The 19289-nt window shown below is 31.1% G+C and overlaps 1 protein-coding gene across 1 annotated transcript in view; it reads left to right on the forward strand.

Annotated features, from left to right (window-relative positions):
• The first annotated feature begins 1345 nt into the window (after positions 1-1345).
• The window catches only part of LOC130448744 (uncharacterized), a 34365-nt gene continuing 16421 nt past the window's right edge, over positions 1346-19289 (forward strand). Inside the window, exons 1-2 of the mRNA XM_056786240.1 lie at positions 1346-1561; positions 9972-10103. Of these exons, the coding sequence (XP_056642218.1) occupies positions 10098-10103 (6 nt within the window). The 5' untranslated portion in view covers positions 1346-1561; positions 9972-10097. The remainder of the gene's footprint in view (positions 1562-9971; positions 10104-19289) is intronic.

Raw genomic sequence — 19289 nt, forward strand, 5'->3', positions numbered from 1 at the left:
CGGTAAAAAATCAATAAAAATTATTCATTTTTGGCAGATTTGGTTGAAATAACCAATAAATTAACCAATTCTTAATATAAATTGATAATATTAATAAAAATTATAAGACCAAATGAAAATTTTCGGTTTTTTGATGGAAAGTTCAAACTAGATTTGAATTTTCTTATCATTACTATGAAATATTCCTGTTGAACATCTGAAACTACTTAGTAAAATATAATTAATGATAACACACACAAAAAAATTAAGATTTTTTTATTTGAACCAGAATAATTTAAAATTTTTGTCTTCTCTTACCATTTCTATTGAAATTGAAACATCATATAACCTACTTTTGAAACATACTTTAAACTTTTTTCTATATTCCAAAAATATAACCTCACAATCATAATTCGACGTAGATTTTAAATTTCCTAGCCCCCTTCCCGTAGGTTTAGGATTTTCACTTTGCCCACAGTTTCGTACACGTTTTTTCATTTATTTCCATATAATTTCGACAACATTTACCATAAGTACGATTTCAAAATTTTTCTGATAGGACTATATTCCTTAGTAAACACCATCTTTCAATGCTTCCGACGTTTTTTTTTCTCATCGCTTCCATACGATGAAAACTGAAAATTTTCCTTGCAGTGAGAAATATCAGATATTAATATATCACTTGGTGTAGTTTTTAAATGTTTTTATAATCTGTTCTAGCAATTACAACTATTTCTCACATCCTTTGTTAACATTTTTCACCATTTCATTCTCAAAAATTTATTATATAAATATGAAATATTTTATAACCGACTTTCGAAACTAAGGGGTGACTAAATGCGTCAAAAACCAAAAATTGTATTAGAAACCTTCATAAAAGTAGGTATATTATATCACCTAATCTAACCTAACCTAATCTAACCTAACCTAACCTAACCTAATCTAACCTAACCTAATCTAACCTAACCTAACCTAACCTAACCTAACCTAACCAAATTCTGTTTGCTTTCATACAATTTTTCATCTATTTCTATATTTCCTCTTATGATATTATTCATATTATTATTACAGTGTACAATTTTTGTAGTGTATAGAAATATTATTAGTATTTGTAAAAAAAAAAACTTTGAACAAAAATAAAATTGGATTAAATTGAATTATGGCCCCTATACGGTAAAAACATCAATTCAACTGCGGACTCTATTGAACAATAAATAAATAAACCCATGCAAAATGCATCCTTGGTGGTCATGTGACGACATTACCATTGGACCTTGACCTATTCAGAGAGGGTCAAACCATATGCGCACATCTTCTAAACCCGAAGTCGCGACGTTCAACATCATCAGCGCCGCATTGTAGGGATAGTGCAACTGTTGCTTTCTTGTTTAGAGGGCAACCTTAAAATCGCGAAGGGCTCTCAAGTACACGCAGGGCGCGAATTCACTCGTTCGCGAGTTTCGAACTAATTATATTTTTCATTAGAATATTATTTTCAGTATTTAGTAGGGTGGTTGAGTTTGTTTTAACGCGTGAGTGTTGTTTTTGTATTGATTCCATAATTTCACGTTAAATTGTGAATGTACGTGTTTATTCAAAAGTTTGTACAGGATTTAACAATATTGATAAATATTAATATTTTCGTAAATCAAATCACTTTAAATATTTTTTTTTCAATTTCTCAGTTCTTAGACCTTTTATATATGTCTTTGTTTTTAAATCGCCTCGATTTTTTTTTTAAATTTTGACGTTTCGACCACTTTCAGTATTTTTTTATATTTTTCCCGATCCTAATTCCGTATAACTATAATACAAATATTGTTTATATTTCTTCAACTTTTTCTCAATACATCATCTAGATTTTAGGTCTCGTTTGATTAAAAATTAGTTTTAAAACACAGGTAATAACTGACGTTTCGCTTATTTTGGTCTGTCCCAAAATATGACGTGACATTTTCGAATTGTATAATTATATAAATTAATAGATCACCCACAACGTAAATATAGAAATAGAAATCTGTTTTAACGATAAAAAAATAATTCATTAGTTATTTCTTCTTTTATTTAATTCTACTCCGGGGTCAGGACATATACTTTTTTTCTCAATATATTTCGTTTCCTCATTCCAATTTCATCCCTTTTACCTCAGCAGTTTCTTTCATATTTTCAATACATGTTTTTCTTTGTCATAATTTTTACTTGCAATTTTGGATTCAAATGTTTTTTTTTGGTATTCTCTATTCGGGAGATCTCAATTGTACTTTGGTTTCATCTTCAGTACTTGTCTATGTGTTTAATTTTTGATTCAATTTTTTTGGTTCGATTTTCTATTTTTCCGAGGAATCTAATTTCCATTGCAGTCCATTTGATTTTGATTTAATGTCCTAAAATTATTCAGCATGGTAGACTTCACTACTTTTTTTTAGAATTTCAACGTTATGGTTTTTGGTACGTATTTTGTATTACACTTTCATTGTATCGAATTCAATAGTTTACCCACTTTTTCTATATTTTCATTTATTTCCCGCTCTTTTCAGCATTCTATTATTGCCCATAGATATTTATAGCTTTCTTCAACTTATCATTTTCGTGATGATTAGTCTTGATTTTAGGTCTTTTCCACATCAAATTACGTTTAAAAATAAATTGAAACTTAATTAAGATTTGAGTATTTTCAAACGAAATTAAAATCAAGAAATTTCGTTATATATGTTGCTCTGTATTGACTTTTTTCATCTGATTCTTTATTCTTTTCTGTTCTGTTTTCTATTAAAAATTTACTTTTAGTACAAATTCTTGAAGGTTATGTTCAACTCGATTGATGAAATTTGATTCTATACGAAAAAAGCAATCAAATAAGCAACAATTTGGGTTCCACATGGATTTGATCGTAGTTTTTACAAACTCTGTACCGTCTTTTCTTCTCATTTTCACAGACCAATCCTTTAAAATCAAATTCAGCTGTTCAATTTCCATACTTGCTATCATAGCGAAAGTTCATAAATACTTTCCTTACATTTTTATTTACTGTAAACTATATTTTTTGGAATGTTTGATTCTATAATTTCATTAATATTTTACATTAATACAATTCTAAATTTGACTCAAATTGTTTGAGTTTTTTATATCTTTCATATTATTGATAATTCCTTCCTATCTACGTAACCATGTCTAAAAATTTCCTTTTTTATTCTTTCAGACATCATTAATGTATGTTTTTTCAATAATTTCATGGCTTATTAACGCAGTTTCTTTATCGTATTAACGATTTTAATCTATATTATTTCTATATTACTTCTTTCGTTATTGGGTGTTCCAGATGTTAATATACTGAAATATTTTGATAATGTATTATGTCTTTTATGTCTTACGAACTCGTCTACTAACATAGAACGTGAAGTCGATCCTGTTTAATTGCGTTAATAGAATCTAAACTTTGGCGAATGTGCCGGGTACAATTCCCTATAGAACTATTTACATTATCTATGGCAGCGGCAATTATTTATATTGTTGTATAGAAATTACTTCTAAAAAAGCCTTTTCATTTGTTAACGGCGAATAAGATAATTCGAATACTCTAAATACAATTATAATGTATAGAAACAAGCCAGGCGTAGTAGTCAGTAAAGTTAGTGAATAGTTCTTAGTGATTTAGTGAATAGTGAGTAGTTGAATATATTTAGTGTTAGTGTAAAGTAATAAATAAGTGAGTAAGAAACACTGTGTTAAATTCATCCTATCGTTCAAAGTAATATATGATTTGTTTTCAAAATATTGTTCAAATAACTATAGTATGGGACAAGAGGAGTTGAATAATTGATTGTGGACATATTTCAGGCTTTCACTATCTTGGTTCACCATATATTTTAGGGGTATGGCATTATTATTTTCCAATTTCTTTGCATCTTTTAAGAAATGCTTTGAATGAAATTTTTAGTCGTATTTTATATACTTTCGAGAGAAAAAATTAGTTTTATATCTATTTTTGAATTGAATTTTGAATTGAAGCGTAAATTTTTACCTTTTTGTCAACTGCAGTTAACGTCTTCGAAGTCTTTTTGGTGCACAGCTTCCTCTAGAGTAAAATTTTTCGTATCTTCATAATTGAGTTCCTCAATCGTCATTTGCGGCTTTCATTTTTCATCAGTTATTAATATAAATTTTCGAAAATAACTTCTTAATGAACGATAGAATAGTGAAATAGATATTATTGTTTTACCTAAACCCGGCTGGTTATAAATGAATAGTTAGACGATTTGAAGATGATTTAGTGGAATGTCACAAGAAACTATTAATCTTCTAGCTTACCAGATTAATAATAAAGTTGCTTGAGGTTTTGCTGAAAATTATTCAAAACCAAAATCGAATTCTAGTTTCAAAAATACCACGGTTTCACTTGATTTTCTGAAAATAACGTAGCTGCAAACAATAATACAAAAAATGAACAAATGGAATTTGTATAAACTCTCACCGAAACTTTAAATGCCATTGCACATTGCTCGAATAGTAAAATGATTTCATTGGAATAGATAATATCTCTATAGTTGAAACTTCTTTATAATAATCCAGCTTTGTGAATACAGGGTATATATAAATAGTTAGGACGTAGTTTTAATTGGTAGAAATGAGGATTCAACTCAAAAAATATAAGTAGACATCGATTATTATAGTTTTTGTCATAGAATATTTTGAATTGTAATTATTTGAATTATCGTAATCTACTCGTAATCAACGCAAGATTTAATAGAGGAAGTTTGAAATTGATTTATAATACTTATAATACGTATTTTGGATTTGGTTACTATGATACTCACGAATTTACAAATAGATTCTAACCAAAAAAAAAATATAGCTGTACCTTCTGCAGCAGTTTTCGATTATATAAAATTGCTTGTGCAACGTTTCGATCATTCAAAGCTTATTTTAACCACACTCAATCAAGTCACAATGTTTGTATAATACAAATTTTGTAATCAATATTTAATTCACTTCCCTTTAACCAATCAACTTGAAATTTTGCACGCTTAATAACTTCCAATGATAAAACATGAGTGGTAATTAATTAAAAATTTCAAATTGAGAAATTTGTTCTTGATGGATGGACGATGTCCAACGAGCAAGAAGATAGATGAGAGGCTGTATCTATAACGCTAAAAAACTACTTTTAGTTTTGACCATCACTAAGATCAGCCCCGTTTAATCTTTTTGGATTTGCCTTTAGTCAGTTCAAAAAGATTCACAATCAGATTGAGATCATTTCATGATTAAATTGATGAAATTAGTAAAAAAATCTTGCAGTGGAATACGATTTTGAAGACAATAAGAAGTCATTTTGTAATTGTATTGTACACAGGAAAATTTCCAAAAAGTAACGTAATTAGTTTATCAGAATATGTTTCTATTATATTAAAATACCACAAAACTTTTTTAATATATAAAACTGGTTTATAGTTTCCACAAGATTTTTAGCCCGGTATTTTCGGAAATATAATTAAGCGGCTTCTAGAATGAGATTTCAGTCAATCCCGTTTTTTCTTAATATTTCAGGGATTGAGTCCGCCTCCGCTAGGGTTGATGTAATTTAGTTGAAAACTAGGCTAAAAAATAAGGGAAACGTGGCTTTGCATATATTTGCCGAAATAAAGATTGACATTTTATTTTAAATAGTCCCATTAGTTTAAATAATAGTTCGTCACATCTCTTCTAAAGCCGGTATCAAGATTTTTTCCAGTAATTTCGCTATGACTCATTCCCACAAAACTGAAAATTAGTAGAATTGTCTGAAATATAATTAAATATAAAATTTAGAAAATTCCTCATCATTCCCGTGTGTTTTCCCCTCATTTTATTCAAGGTCAAATGTCAAAAAAATGAGTTTTTCGCGATTTTCAGCAAAACGGTAAGTTTTATCAAAAAACTACTCAAGACGAAAATTGTAGATCATAAAATTATCTACAAAAACCGTATCAATAGTTTTTTTCTCATGAGCCACTGTTTATGAAATGTATTGATTCAAAAAGTTGTTATAAATTGATTTATGGTAGCTTCATTCATATTTTTTCTTCTAATTTGACCGGACTATAGAATAGAGACAGCATTAACATGTCTAAAAATTGTTGATACTTTTCCTTTTACCATGCAAATGAAATGTGTTGAAATATTTTGCGGTTTTGGTGCAAATGGAGCCAAAGAAAAATTTTACTTTCCAACGAGTTCTAGCTCGAACGTAAATCAAACAAGAGCGTTAGCGCGGGCGCAAACGTTTATAAAGTAAAGTAAATATAAAGTAAATCAACTTGAGGGTTGTAACTACAAGTTTAGGAAGAAACAGAAACTTATTTCGAACGTCTCATTTATATTTTCCCCGTAAATGATTCTCGATTCAAATTTTCACTTTTTTGAGTCTAGTCTGCTTGGTTGAAGACTAGATTCTAAACTAATTCTAGTTTTGAAAAATTTATCCTTTGGAAAGTTTCAAAAAATCTACAATGAAGTTTCTTTTATGACAAGAAAGCACGAACGGATAAAAGCAATTGTAAGATAAGAACCAGAATTTATCTATTGCGTCCCAAATTGTTGATGGTGACTTTGATGGACTAGTGCACCTGGCAGAATACTAAGAAAAATCTTTGGAAGGTCGAAGCAGTACAATGTAGGGAATTGAGGTTCACTTGAAACTGTAGATTGCAATTCTCGATCTGTGTATGTAGCTGAAAGAAGATTAGACTCAGTAAAATATTCATTGAGTCTGCAAAATGGATTGAGGAAACGGAATTACGGAATACGGAATAACCACAACTGCTATTTCAACAAATATCATACATAAAACAAATTATTATTACTCACTACATCAGAATCGAATCTAAATAATGTAACTCTCATTAGTTTAGAGTTAATTTGGCCTCTTGATTTGTCCTTACTTGTAGGTCAAGGTTGATTGAATTATATTAATGACTCTTTGTTCAATAATGAATTTTGTATATTTTTCCATGAGTCGATGGGTAATTTTTTTTCATATAATTGTTTTGGACCACGCGAATAGTAGCATTAGATTTGTTGATAAGACTATCATTGTACCAGGTGTATCGAGCTCCACATTTCACATTAGAAACTATTTTCCTAACTAGAGAAACTAGAACCATATTAAAATAAATTTTTGAAAATCCCACTTTTCAGTACATAGATATATATTTGAGCAAAAAGTATTTATTTTCACGTGGAAAATACAGTGATTATTTGATAATTCTGATTGAAGGGAGTTTTTATAATCAAAATTGAACAAAAGATTTCGATTTTGACTAAGTTTGAAGATGATTTGAGGTAATTAAGTCTCTCAAAATTGTAACAACGAGGCAAAGCATTAGCTACGATGTTTTCAACGTTTAGATAGAAGGAATAGAAAAGAAATTATCGAATATCAAAATTTTCTAAAATAGAAATAACAAACTTGTGATGCTATGTAAACAATCAACTTATGGAATCGTACATTTCCATTTATAAATGTCTCAATGACACCGCATCAGTTTAAGCTTGATTGCAATATAGAATTTGGTTACTTTGTTCACAATTTATCTTCACTTAAGTTGGGTCACATATATCATACATACTTCTGATCCGAATCCGAACCAATTGTGCCCCTTGAAAGCAAACCGCCATGGGATTGGTATAATTGAACACACATATCATACAAGCCTTCCTCCCTTCTTGATTCAAAATATTTATTAATTTAGTAATTGCGATGTAGCAATGATTGAAGCGTTTATTCCGCTTTGAATGCCAGATCTACAAAAGAAGAGTATTTTGCATGAGAAACTGAACTAGATTCTACTGTGGGTGAGACTGTTTCTTCGTTATCATCAGTAAAATATTGAGTAGCAGAGTTTAAACGACCTGCGAAGATCAGAATCGCAGTGGTGGATCAAATGAGGTGAAGGCTCCAGAAATATTGAAGAAAATTTACTACATCTGGATGATCTTCAACTAAAAGTGTGCGAGAAAGTAGATATAGTAGGTATTTCCAAAAAGTGTGCAAGATAGGTGCCGGGTTTGCTTACAATAAAACAAAAGTAGCGTCGTAAAGATGTTTGCATCGAGTTTTTGATAATGTTTCACAGAAATAATCGTAGATAAAATGCGGATCCATCACTTCACACCCAAATCAAAAGAACAATCAAAACAATGGACTGAAAAGGAGAAACTTCAAAGAAGACAAAAACCGTTCCATCTGCTGGCAAGGTCATGGCGTCGGCATGGGATAATTTCCATTGAGTATCTTCAAAAAGTAAAACTCTATCAACGGCGAGTATTACATGAACTTATTGCAACGTTTAAGCGAAGAAATCAAGCAAAAACGGCTAAGAAATGTTGATTCACCAAAAGAATGCACCAGTTCGCACATCCGTTATAACTATGACCAAAATTAATGAATTGAGATTTGAATTGTTAGCTCAAGGTATCAAACTCATTAAACATTGCTGGGAAAAGTTTATAGAGCTAAGAGAAGATTACATTGAAAAATAAATATATTTTTTTCAAAAATTTTTGTTTTATTAATTCTGGGATCATCCTCATACCTTAATTCAACTTATTTAGACTCAAATTCAATCTATGCTGTATTTTTTTGAATTAATGATCGTAGTGTATCATTTGCTAAAGTGTGGAAATAAAAATACGATGAATCTTCTACAGTATACATGATATTTATGAAAAATATACTCCTTATAAAGAACGTTATACCTGTTTCTAAACGAAACCCCTTTCCACTTGTTGCTCAGTCTCATGTTCGCGTAGGAAAGTTGCCAAGTAAAATATCTCCTAGCGTTTCCTGAGCAAAGTGTGTAGTTAACCTGAAGGGAAATAAAAATCGCGTTCCCCTTGAAAATATCTCAAGTACTAGCGTATGAAAGAAAATCGATATCGTTTTAAATATGTAATGAAATTAAGGGTAGTTGGTGAAATATTTAAGTGCATTGAGGTGATCGTTATTTATATGAACGTTCTTTTAAATGTTAAATTATAAAAAGGTGTCCATATACTCTATTACAAATTTATGATAGTTCTCCTGCTATATATTTTTGTATAACTTTTGCGCGTTTCTATAACCAAGTTATCTTCTTCAGAGATCGACGTAAACATGTTACTAGTTAAATGTTTTGGAATGGCAAAATGTTTTGATAGTTACAAAGTGGATAACGATGTTATTCAGCTCCTTTTCTGAAAGTATAAAGACTTTGTAAATTCGTTTTCTGTGGAGATTCCCTGAAAAAATAATGAACCAATAGCCCTGTTTTACATTGTATAATGACGAAAATAGAGAATAAAAGTTCAGGAAGTAACTGTAACCTATTTGAGGATCTTCAATTCGCGGATATATATGTAAAAACTAACAGAGTTCAAAATAACTCAGAATCAGTTGGATATAAGCAGCAAAAAAAGATATTACGACATAGAAAAACAGATCCAGAAATGTATTTATGGGAATGACAAAGAAAAAACAATAGGCCTGGTGCAAAATGCTTTGAATTTACTGTATAAAATATAGTCTTCAACAAGTATCTCGAGAAAAATTAAAACTATTTCAGACCAATTAAAATTCTGCTCATGTATACGGGACCGTAATTCAAATGTTTCTCAGCAGATGACTACGAGTTATCTGCGAATTTTTTCGGCCCAACACACAAAAGAAAAACAGGCAGAAGTATACAAAAAATTGCGAGAGATAAACTTAAAATGGAAATAGGCTACATTCAAAATGAAAAACTACCATAATTTTACTGAAACATCTACAACTGCCCTTTGCTCTATTAGTAACAATTTACGATGAGACAGAGAACCCTTAGGGACACAAGAACTACGTTACTGTTAGAATTTATAGAGGAAAACTTTCGAGACACTCTGTAAAAATAATGTAGTATTCCAATAATATTTCTCGCTTGTATACATCATCGCTTTTTGATATACACAATTAACTGAAATTAATAAATTTTTTTCAGGTCCTTAAATATCTTTCTTCGAATCCTTGGATCGTTATTAAAAACGTGAGGAATTCCCAATACATCAAAAGTGTGAAATTACGTAACAGGAATCAGAAACAAGTTGAGGAATGCTTTCAAATTGTCATGCAGGTAAGTTGGTTTGATATTATAGGTACATCTAATTCTGAAAATAATTAGAGCATGAAATTTGTTCGATTGGATTGATGAGAAACTCAGCCATTTTCGAATTTCGAAATAAAAATACTGTTCAAGTATCACAAATTGAGTTCTGCTTTAATACGAGGGTTGATACTAAGTTTTGAGATCGACAAATATCCAAAATTGGATAAGGGTTTATTGTTTTTTCAATTCCAATTGAGGTACATCCAAAATGTGTGATTTGAATGCTTCAACCGCTTCTTGAGGAGTAGAAAAACGTTGACCTCGCAATTTATTTTTAATCTGCGAAAATAAGAAGGAATAATTAGGTGCCAAACAAGGACTGTATGGCAGATGACTCATCATTTCGATGTTTGGACTGTTTGAATTAATGTGTGGAAGCTCGCATTGTCATGGTGGAGAATGATTCGTCTGCTGCGATTGGTTTTACTGGACCAAGTATATTAGAAAACAAAAAATTAGCTGCAAACTGTCATAGGAAACACCCCTCGCTTATAATAATGACATTAATATTTTTATTTTTATGGCAATAATTTGTAATTTTTAGTTTGGTTATTTCCAAAAGCGTATTTTTATCAAACTCTAATTCATTTTATATTGGAAAATTGCAAAAAATATTATCAACACTATCATTTACATCGCATGTTTCGGAAATATAGTTATCACCTTCAGAGATTAAAGGTGAATATTCCTGAGATAACTAATTTGAAATTGAATACTTCTGATTAATCACAATTTCTCATGACTAATATCAGGTAAACACAAATAGCTTTTTCAGTTTTAGAAAATAGATGGAAAACGAAAATCAAATGATAATATAATTTCCCGAGCTCGTTTCTGTTGCAATGATAAATCGGGTTTACAAAGGAGCAAAGATATTTCTTTGAAGTGATGCTTCTTGTTTTTGCAAACAGAATCATCTGTACTTCAAAGAATTTTCAATTTAAATTTAATCTATACCCAGAGAAAGTTAAACTGTAGGAAAACGGAAAACCTGAATCGTATATGTGTAGCCTTAACTCCAAGATGAGTCAACTAAATCTTCGAAATGATTAATAAATAAAAAATATATTAGGATAATGTGAAGTTATAACTGGATACATAGATCAAAATTATATTCCAACAGTTCAATTTCGATTACATTTGCCACATGCCATTCTCCGGTGGACTAGGGATACAATTTTCTTATTCCTATTTTAGTGTTAGTAAGACAAATGGTAGCCGAACCGTTATAAAAAGAAAATTTCCACATTTCCATTATATTTATTCACTATTACGTCTATGTTGAACGAAGGACACAATGCAATGAAAATCTAAAAATTCGTCGTAAAAAAATATCAACGCATTAAAGTTTTCTAAAAAGTATTCTGTCAGAAGATTGATTGAACGAATTTATGGTTCGAACAATAGAAAAAAAACCCGTTTTTCTCTACCCCGGTGAATTTTTTCCAAGATTAATAATAGGAGAATGGATTTAATATACAAAAAATAAGTTTTAACATTGACCCAACCTCTTCAATAATTCAAGAGTAGGGCATTATTAATTCTTATCCTCGAAGAATGTTTTTTTCTAGTTTGATATTTTTAACCCATGGGACATACACTATCAAGCATAAAATTAGGGTCACCTTGTGATTTCAACAGAATATTTGTAGTATTTTATTCCTTTAAAAACAGTTTTCAAATTCAACTCTTGATTCGAGGGGAAAACCACCACCCAACCTGCCTATAGTTCTTCAATAAAAATCGTCCGATTTCTTTAGTTCCAGTTATTGCTGCAAAGGTCATGGAGAAACACGTTAACCAGCAAATCTTGAGGTGTCTTGAGTCTGCTAACATCTTCAGCGACCATCAATACGGATTCCATAAACATCAAATCTTAACCTCCTCGCCTATAAAGGAAAGTATAAAGAAATATGGGGAAGTCAGATCAATCGCAATTGACGTATCGAAGGCTGTTGACAACCTTCTAAATAACTTATCGGCTAGTTTAGTAGAATTCCCAAAAACAGATCCATCTAGGTCGCTATCAATGGACACACCTCAGAAAGGTTTGAGGTCAAGGTCAGGTGTTTCCCGGGGATGGATCTTTTCACCCCCTTTTCACACTCTCTTTCACCTGTACATCATTTGGTCTGTTCTGGACATAAAATATTACCATCAGTGCAAATTCACTGGTTGAGTGTTGAGGCTGGAAAAATAGTGACGTTGCCGATTTAGCCAAAGTGGCTTCACAAAAACATGGAATCCTCGTCAACACCAAAAAGCTATATACCCCGCAACTACTTCTAATACTCAACAAGACCCAGATTCGTCTATTTTCAAAATATTACTCGCTCATTTGAAGTTCAGCTCTCAAGCACACCCTGAAGATGCTCTTCCTACTCAATATAGAGGAGTGTAGTTCGACTTATAGGCGATCTAGAGGTGACCAGAAAGCTATTGCTAGATTAGGAATGCAAACTCAACCAAAAATCCGTTTAAACATACGAATTAAATGACGAAAATTTATTGAATTATTGAATGAATAAAGTTGGTTTCAATAATGTGACTACAGTACTCAAAGAATATCAAACTACTAATTACTCACTATCAATCTACAGACTGCCTTAAATACTAAATCTTATCGTATACAATAATAACTACAAATAATAAGAAATGAGGTTGATTTTCATAAGGACTGATGAAATGATCGTGCCTCGTGCGATTACGAATTATCGTGCATTAATATGAAGTTATCTTTTATGGAAACAACGACTTTCTAGAGAATATCTTCTATATATAAATGGCCATTAGAGGAGCTATTTCAAACAAAGAATAAATCTTGGCCTTCCTTAAAAATTCCCGCCTACACCATCATACGCGTTCTGAAATTGTCTCCAAACTCGCTCCCGACCATCAAGCGATCCGTGAAAATTCCATTGCGCAATCCCTTAATTTATACACACAAAGACGTAGTCGACGATGTCTTGAAAGTAGCTGGAGTCCTATGACAGGCTCCTTACTAAAATAGAAATAATAGTTACAAACAAAACAGTTTACGACCAACGACAAATATTGAAGATTTTGAACATAGAAATTATTGGAATGGAATGAGTCGGAAATTCGTTAATAATGTACAAAAGTCTCTACGACGTTTATATTTTATTAGAACGGCACTGTTTGTAATCAATTATGCTACATCCGTTGCGGTATAAAACGACTCTTTTTTGTTGGACCCTGAATGGGTCTAGGAATGTTTGCTCTCCCAAGTTCATTTACTATATTAAATGAAGAAAAAAGGGATATAAAGTTTTCACCTTGAAAATATATTAAAAGCTTTTCATTGTAATATTAACTTGGAAGTAACTGTGTTACAGCTTCATCCTAAATAAGAAAGGAATGTCTGTGCAATATGTATGTATATATAAAAATACCTTAAAGACGGTTATACACGATAATGCAGCGTCGTATGAATGCAATTGGATCGTGTGAGGAACGGAAAAGACTTTCACCACGTAAAGTACAACAAACTTCAAACAAATGGTTCAAAAACCACAATAAAAGCTGACGCTGCAGTATTAGGAGCTAGCACCAGATATTCACTACCGCTGAACTCCTATACGAGGGCATTGCAAGTAAAAACACTTGTCATTAAGACGTAAATAGTGATGAATCTGAAAAGAAATGTCGCATTCTGATAGTTATCGATTCGAAGCTGATCTGGTCTTCTAGTAAAAATCATCGAGTTGAATGTTGTTCAATGCTTTGTTAGCACCTGATTATCGTAATTTTTGTTTAGATTTCATAAATCTCAATGAAAAGTATCTCTTCCTGATAGGTGTACGTACAGTACACCAAGCGGTAGTGCAGTATCAGCTCTAGTCGTAATTTTTGAAACATCTGTTAAAAAATTGTTGCAGTAAGCGATTTCTATAATAATATAGTATAATACAATAATATAATAGCCAGGTTTTCAGTACTCAATGGCATTGAAATTGTTAAAAATGTGGACATTGTAAAGACGTGACTTCCGTTTAAATACCATAAATTGTTGCCCCCATTATTTCGGATAATAATAAATGTCAAGGTTATTCGGAGGCTATTAATCTTGTCAAAATAGAGTTTTCAATTCATGGATGAAACTATGGGAAGAAATATCTGGATGTTATCAAACATATATCACATATTTTGTTGGATTTCTTACAGGAAGAATCTAATTGTAAATATCTAGCAGCAATTGTCAAATGTAGATCCTTCGAGCTACAGGAAGAGACCCCGGATAAGCTAGTTAAGGTATACATCGCAAAAAATGATTTTGATGTGAGATTTGTATGATTAAAGATTTGATCTTATCGAATCCAATCTGTATGTACAGCGTTGAATACTGACAAAAAAACTATTTTTTGTGTTAATTCTCATAAATTTAAAACATAGTAGTGACATATACCCTACACCAAGTTATTTTAAAGATTGCTTTATACAACTAGCATCCAGACACATTAATCGTGTGTCGTTCGAAACAATTTTTTAAGATTAATGGTGATCGTAATATTTTCGAATAGAAACTCAGCACTTGTAGCAAAGAAAACAATTTACTAAACGAAAACGAATGTGTTATTCCATGAAAAAATTCATTAAATAACAGTGCAACGAAAACATTCTACTTAAACGAGTGTATTTAAAAAAGTATGCCAAAGTAAAATCCAATCCTACCCTCCACAATTGCCTCTACAAGAAATTCTCCAATCTTTTGACAACAAAAAGCATCGACAAACATGACACCAACCATGTGCTAATCAAAAGAAACTTCGGGCCCTTCGAAATATCCATCCACTTTCTCTGTTAAATTATATGCAATATCTCTAGCAACACACATCGCTTCATCAGACATACCTAATCACCTCATACTCACAAACTCCCTTAGCTCAACCCAAGCTCTTCAAAAATTCACACGACAAAGCTTCGTGAAGTGGAAGTTTCCGTGAAATTTTTAGAGATGTGCTTTTAGCGCTTTTCCATCTAGGCCATTGACGACATACTTATTTCATGCTAAACCTGAAACTACAGTTTGCAAATTGACTATAAAACGCATAATCCTAGAGTATCCATCTTTTAATGCAGAAAGATCATCATTAAATCTATCACTCGAACCAATATCTGGAATTTTAGGACCTAACTAGAAGTTTTTAATATTCTATCTTTTTATTAAGTTTACACCTACCATAAGTCTTTCAAATATATCAAAGTTAATAATCGAGACTCATCTACGGAAAGGCGAGATGATTGCAGCCCTCAAATGATTGGACATGATTATTTTGTAGTGGTTCACCGGTTGGGTCCTTGATTGCAGCTTAACTCCAACCTGGCAGCTCTAGAACTGCAGAAAAGAGAAAATTTATGGAGGAAACGGAAATATAGTTGGAAACTATTAAAGAAGGAACAAGTAGGTAGAACAGATTGGAATAAAAAGGAGCTTATACAAGAGCTAAGTCTATATTCTATTCCCAAATTTAGAAATTATGAATTTATAGGGAAATGATCATACAAAATTTGTTCAAAATAATTTGGGTGAAATTATATCAAGGAAACTATACTAAAAATTAAGAAAACAACGGAATAGAGGAAATATTTGAAGGAAAACCGACCAAACCGAATATAATGTTACACAAGGTCACTTTTTTTGAAACCCTTTTGCGTAATCTATTCATGTAGAAAGTATTATTGACAACAATATGAATACAAAGATTTTGTTGAAATACGAACAATGTCAGACAATTCTTTTATAAGAGTCGACTCATTGGTTTTCCTTTAAAAACATTCAAACTGAAATATGAATGATTCGTGGTCGTTGCGAAGCCAATTCAATACAACAAAAAGTCGGACAAATTGACCGTTTATGGTAAAATTATGTGAAAAAGCTCAAAATCGATAATTTAAATTTGGCAACAATCCAGTCTCTAATCCAGTAATATAAATTTTATTTTTGGCACATTGGAGGCATTTATCTAGGTCACTTATCGAGAATTAAGGTTTCACGATACAAAAACTGGAGTCGATGTTATTTTTAATTAAACTTATAGTTCAAGTACATTCACATTCAAATAATAAGTCATCAGTTACTTATTAATCATAATTCAAATTCGATTTTGAAAAGAGACACAACAATATTTGATTCACAAAATAAAGTGGTTCAAAGAAATCTTAAATAATCGATAACTTCCTTTCTCCTTAATTTATCCAGTGGAATTTTTTTTGAGGTATCTTATAAAAGAGTCCATGCAGAAAGACCCACTCTCTTTTCTTGCGGTTCCGCTCAAATTGAGTTGCACAACATGAACCCCAGAAGGAAGAGCACATCCGAGATGCGTCTCAAAAAGGGCATAATAAACTGTTAGAGAAGTTCATAATCTTTTTTCGACCAATCTTTCAATGATCTCAGATAACGTGGGAAGGAATGCGATTGGGTCATAGTTTGATGCTGGATCCTTACCTTATTTATGCAAAGGTATCATTATTCTGTCTTAAGACAATTTGGAAATGTGGTTTTTGAAAAACGAAATGTTTATTAACGTGGTATGATGATTTAATGTGAAGTACAGGCTGATTTCTTTACTTTCTTTACTTTTATAATCTTATAATTTTGGAAGAAGACACAGCCCGAGAATTTGTGGTTATAGTGGAAAAAAATTGAACGCTAGACTACGTAGTGTTCTTATAAATCTAGAAGATTCAAAGTGGACACCACCAAAGAGAATATCCCAGTTGTTAGACAGCGGTGCTAGAATCTTTGAAATTTTTTTTTGATAAAATACGGAAGAGATTATGAGAAGCAGTTCCATGCAATTTAATTGAAAATCAGCCTATAAACTGTCTTCTTTTATAAATTGAGGTTAACTGAATGGATTAGAACTTGGGTGTCTTTAGAATTAGCAGCTCCTAGGTAAACTGATAATGGATCCAATACTAATAATTATAAGGATTTAGTGGTTGAATTTTTTAGTAAATCTAATAAACCTATAAGGATCAAATTAAATTTTTAATTTGGTGTTCTGCAAAGTGATAAAGCAGGAACGATCAATATTAAAATAAACAATTAATATGGATATTTTGTAGGAGTAGATTGAAAATAAAAATGATTAAATAGGAAATTTTACTTGTATTTAAGAACAAAGGGGAAACGTAAAATGATTAGATTACTTCAAGAACAGCTATCTACGACCCCTACCTAGCTACTCCACGTTCAGAATTAGTTAAGACTCAATATTTTACAATGCAAAAAATGCACAATCATTTGAAATCAAATCGATATTCTCTTTTCGCGAATTTCGCAATAATTTCAAGGTATACTTTCTGGAAAATGCCTTCCAATTTGCAGACGACTTCTATTCTAAAAATAATATTCAATTCAGGGCATACTGGTTTAGTTTTGCTATGAATTTATATTCTAATTATTACCTATAATTTTGTTATTCATTGTGATTTCCTTCTATAACTCGAAATTTATATGTTTTTTTAGTCATTACAAGCTTTTGTCAACAAATTACAACAATTTTTTGACTATAAAGTATTATTTTAAGAAAATCAGAAACAGACAGTCAAAAGAATTTTTATTTGGATCAGCATCTTCGATATTTGTTTCCTGACTTCTGACAAGCTTAAGATGATTTTTGTCGTCTTTAGACACATTTATCTACCGGAAATTTTTCCTTCTTCATGATTAGATGTACTACCAGGTTTTTAATAGGCTGCTCTGTATAATATGAGTAATGTAATGTCTGTAATGCCCTAAAAACCCTTTATCGTTTGATATAATTTGTATTCCGTATTCAAATTCGGTTTCTAGTATATCAAAATTGAAATCACATCTCATCAACATGAAATAATTTATTTGTTATTCATTTTCTTCTGGTTTGTTAATAATAACGGTGGATGTGGGTTGAAACTGAGGCTGTTCAACAATGTAACAGACAATCACGTATTTAAGGTCGTATCATTGTTGTAATAAGTCTCTTGCTAATTAATTATTGAGGAGATTATATTTCCAAAATCTTCCAAGGTCTTACCTGCTAACGCATCCAACTTATATGGAATCACGTATTATTTTGTAGTATACATGAAGTTTATACAAGATGTCAATATTTAAAGACGTGGAACTTTCTATAATTTCACTTATGAAGAATATACAGAAATGAAAGAATACAGTTTAAAGGCTGATTTACAAATAAATTGCATGAAACTCTAGAGAGAAATAGATAATTTCTGGAATATCCGTGATATATATAAAGGGTGTCTGGTAAATAATGTCGGTTTCCAATATTCACTTTGCTTATAAAATAATCATTCAAAAATCCATTCTACGGTTTTCAACCCAATGTTAGCAAATTCTTTGAGACCATTCTTTGTCAATTATAACGTCAATATCCCAAGCAGGCGGAAGACCTGAACGCGAATGATCTTCAAGCGTCAAAGCCAAAATTAATGAAATAATATTTGATTTGCTACCTAATGCATCCTATTCGCCAGATTTAGCCCCCTCTGATTATTTTATGTTTCTAAAAAAACATCGTTACATATAACTTTCTTCGAGTTTTGATTGGAACCATCAGCATCATCTTATAGAATGGACTCATTGAAAGAAATTTCTTCGTCACAATGACCAGTTAAAATATTGGTTACGTCGTTCCAATTCCTAAAAATTTTATTGAATAAAAATATAGGAAATGCTGTCGAAACAAATTGTTTCTAAAATACTTTAAAGGTGAAGTTTTGTAGTTCAGTTCAATCTAATTTTCACATCCAAATAATTCTTGGAAACCGTAACTTTATTCAAACACTAGTGTTTTGTATTACCACTTGCTACGCTATAATTCAGTTGAATTCCACTTCAAAACTGATAAATTGAAGCGTTGTGTTTTGCCAAATGATATGGAAGGTTTTCAATGGAATATATCAATTTAAACTGAGGAAGTGGAGACAATGTTTGAATGTGAAAAACATGGATACATTCTAAAAGAATGAATATACATGTAGCTATTCGTTATTCGTACATATTTGGATTTATTTAGGGGTTTTCGACTTGATTAAAATATTTAAAAATCTATCACAAGATCAAGTGAATTATTTCTACAACAGTTGCATTCATTTGGGAATTGTTACTCAACATATTTCAAAATT

This window comes from Diorhabda sublineata, chromosome 9, assembly GCF_026230105.1.
Source record: "Diorhabda sublineata isolate icDioSubl1.1 chromosome 9, icDioSubl1.1, whole genome shotgun sequence".
NCBI classification, from domain to species: domain Eukaryota; kingdom Metazoa; phylum Arthropoda; class Insecta; order Coleoptera; family Chrysomelidae; genus Diorhabda; species Diorhabda sublineata.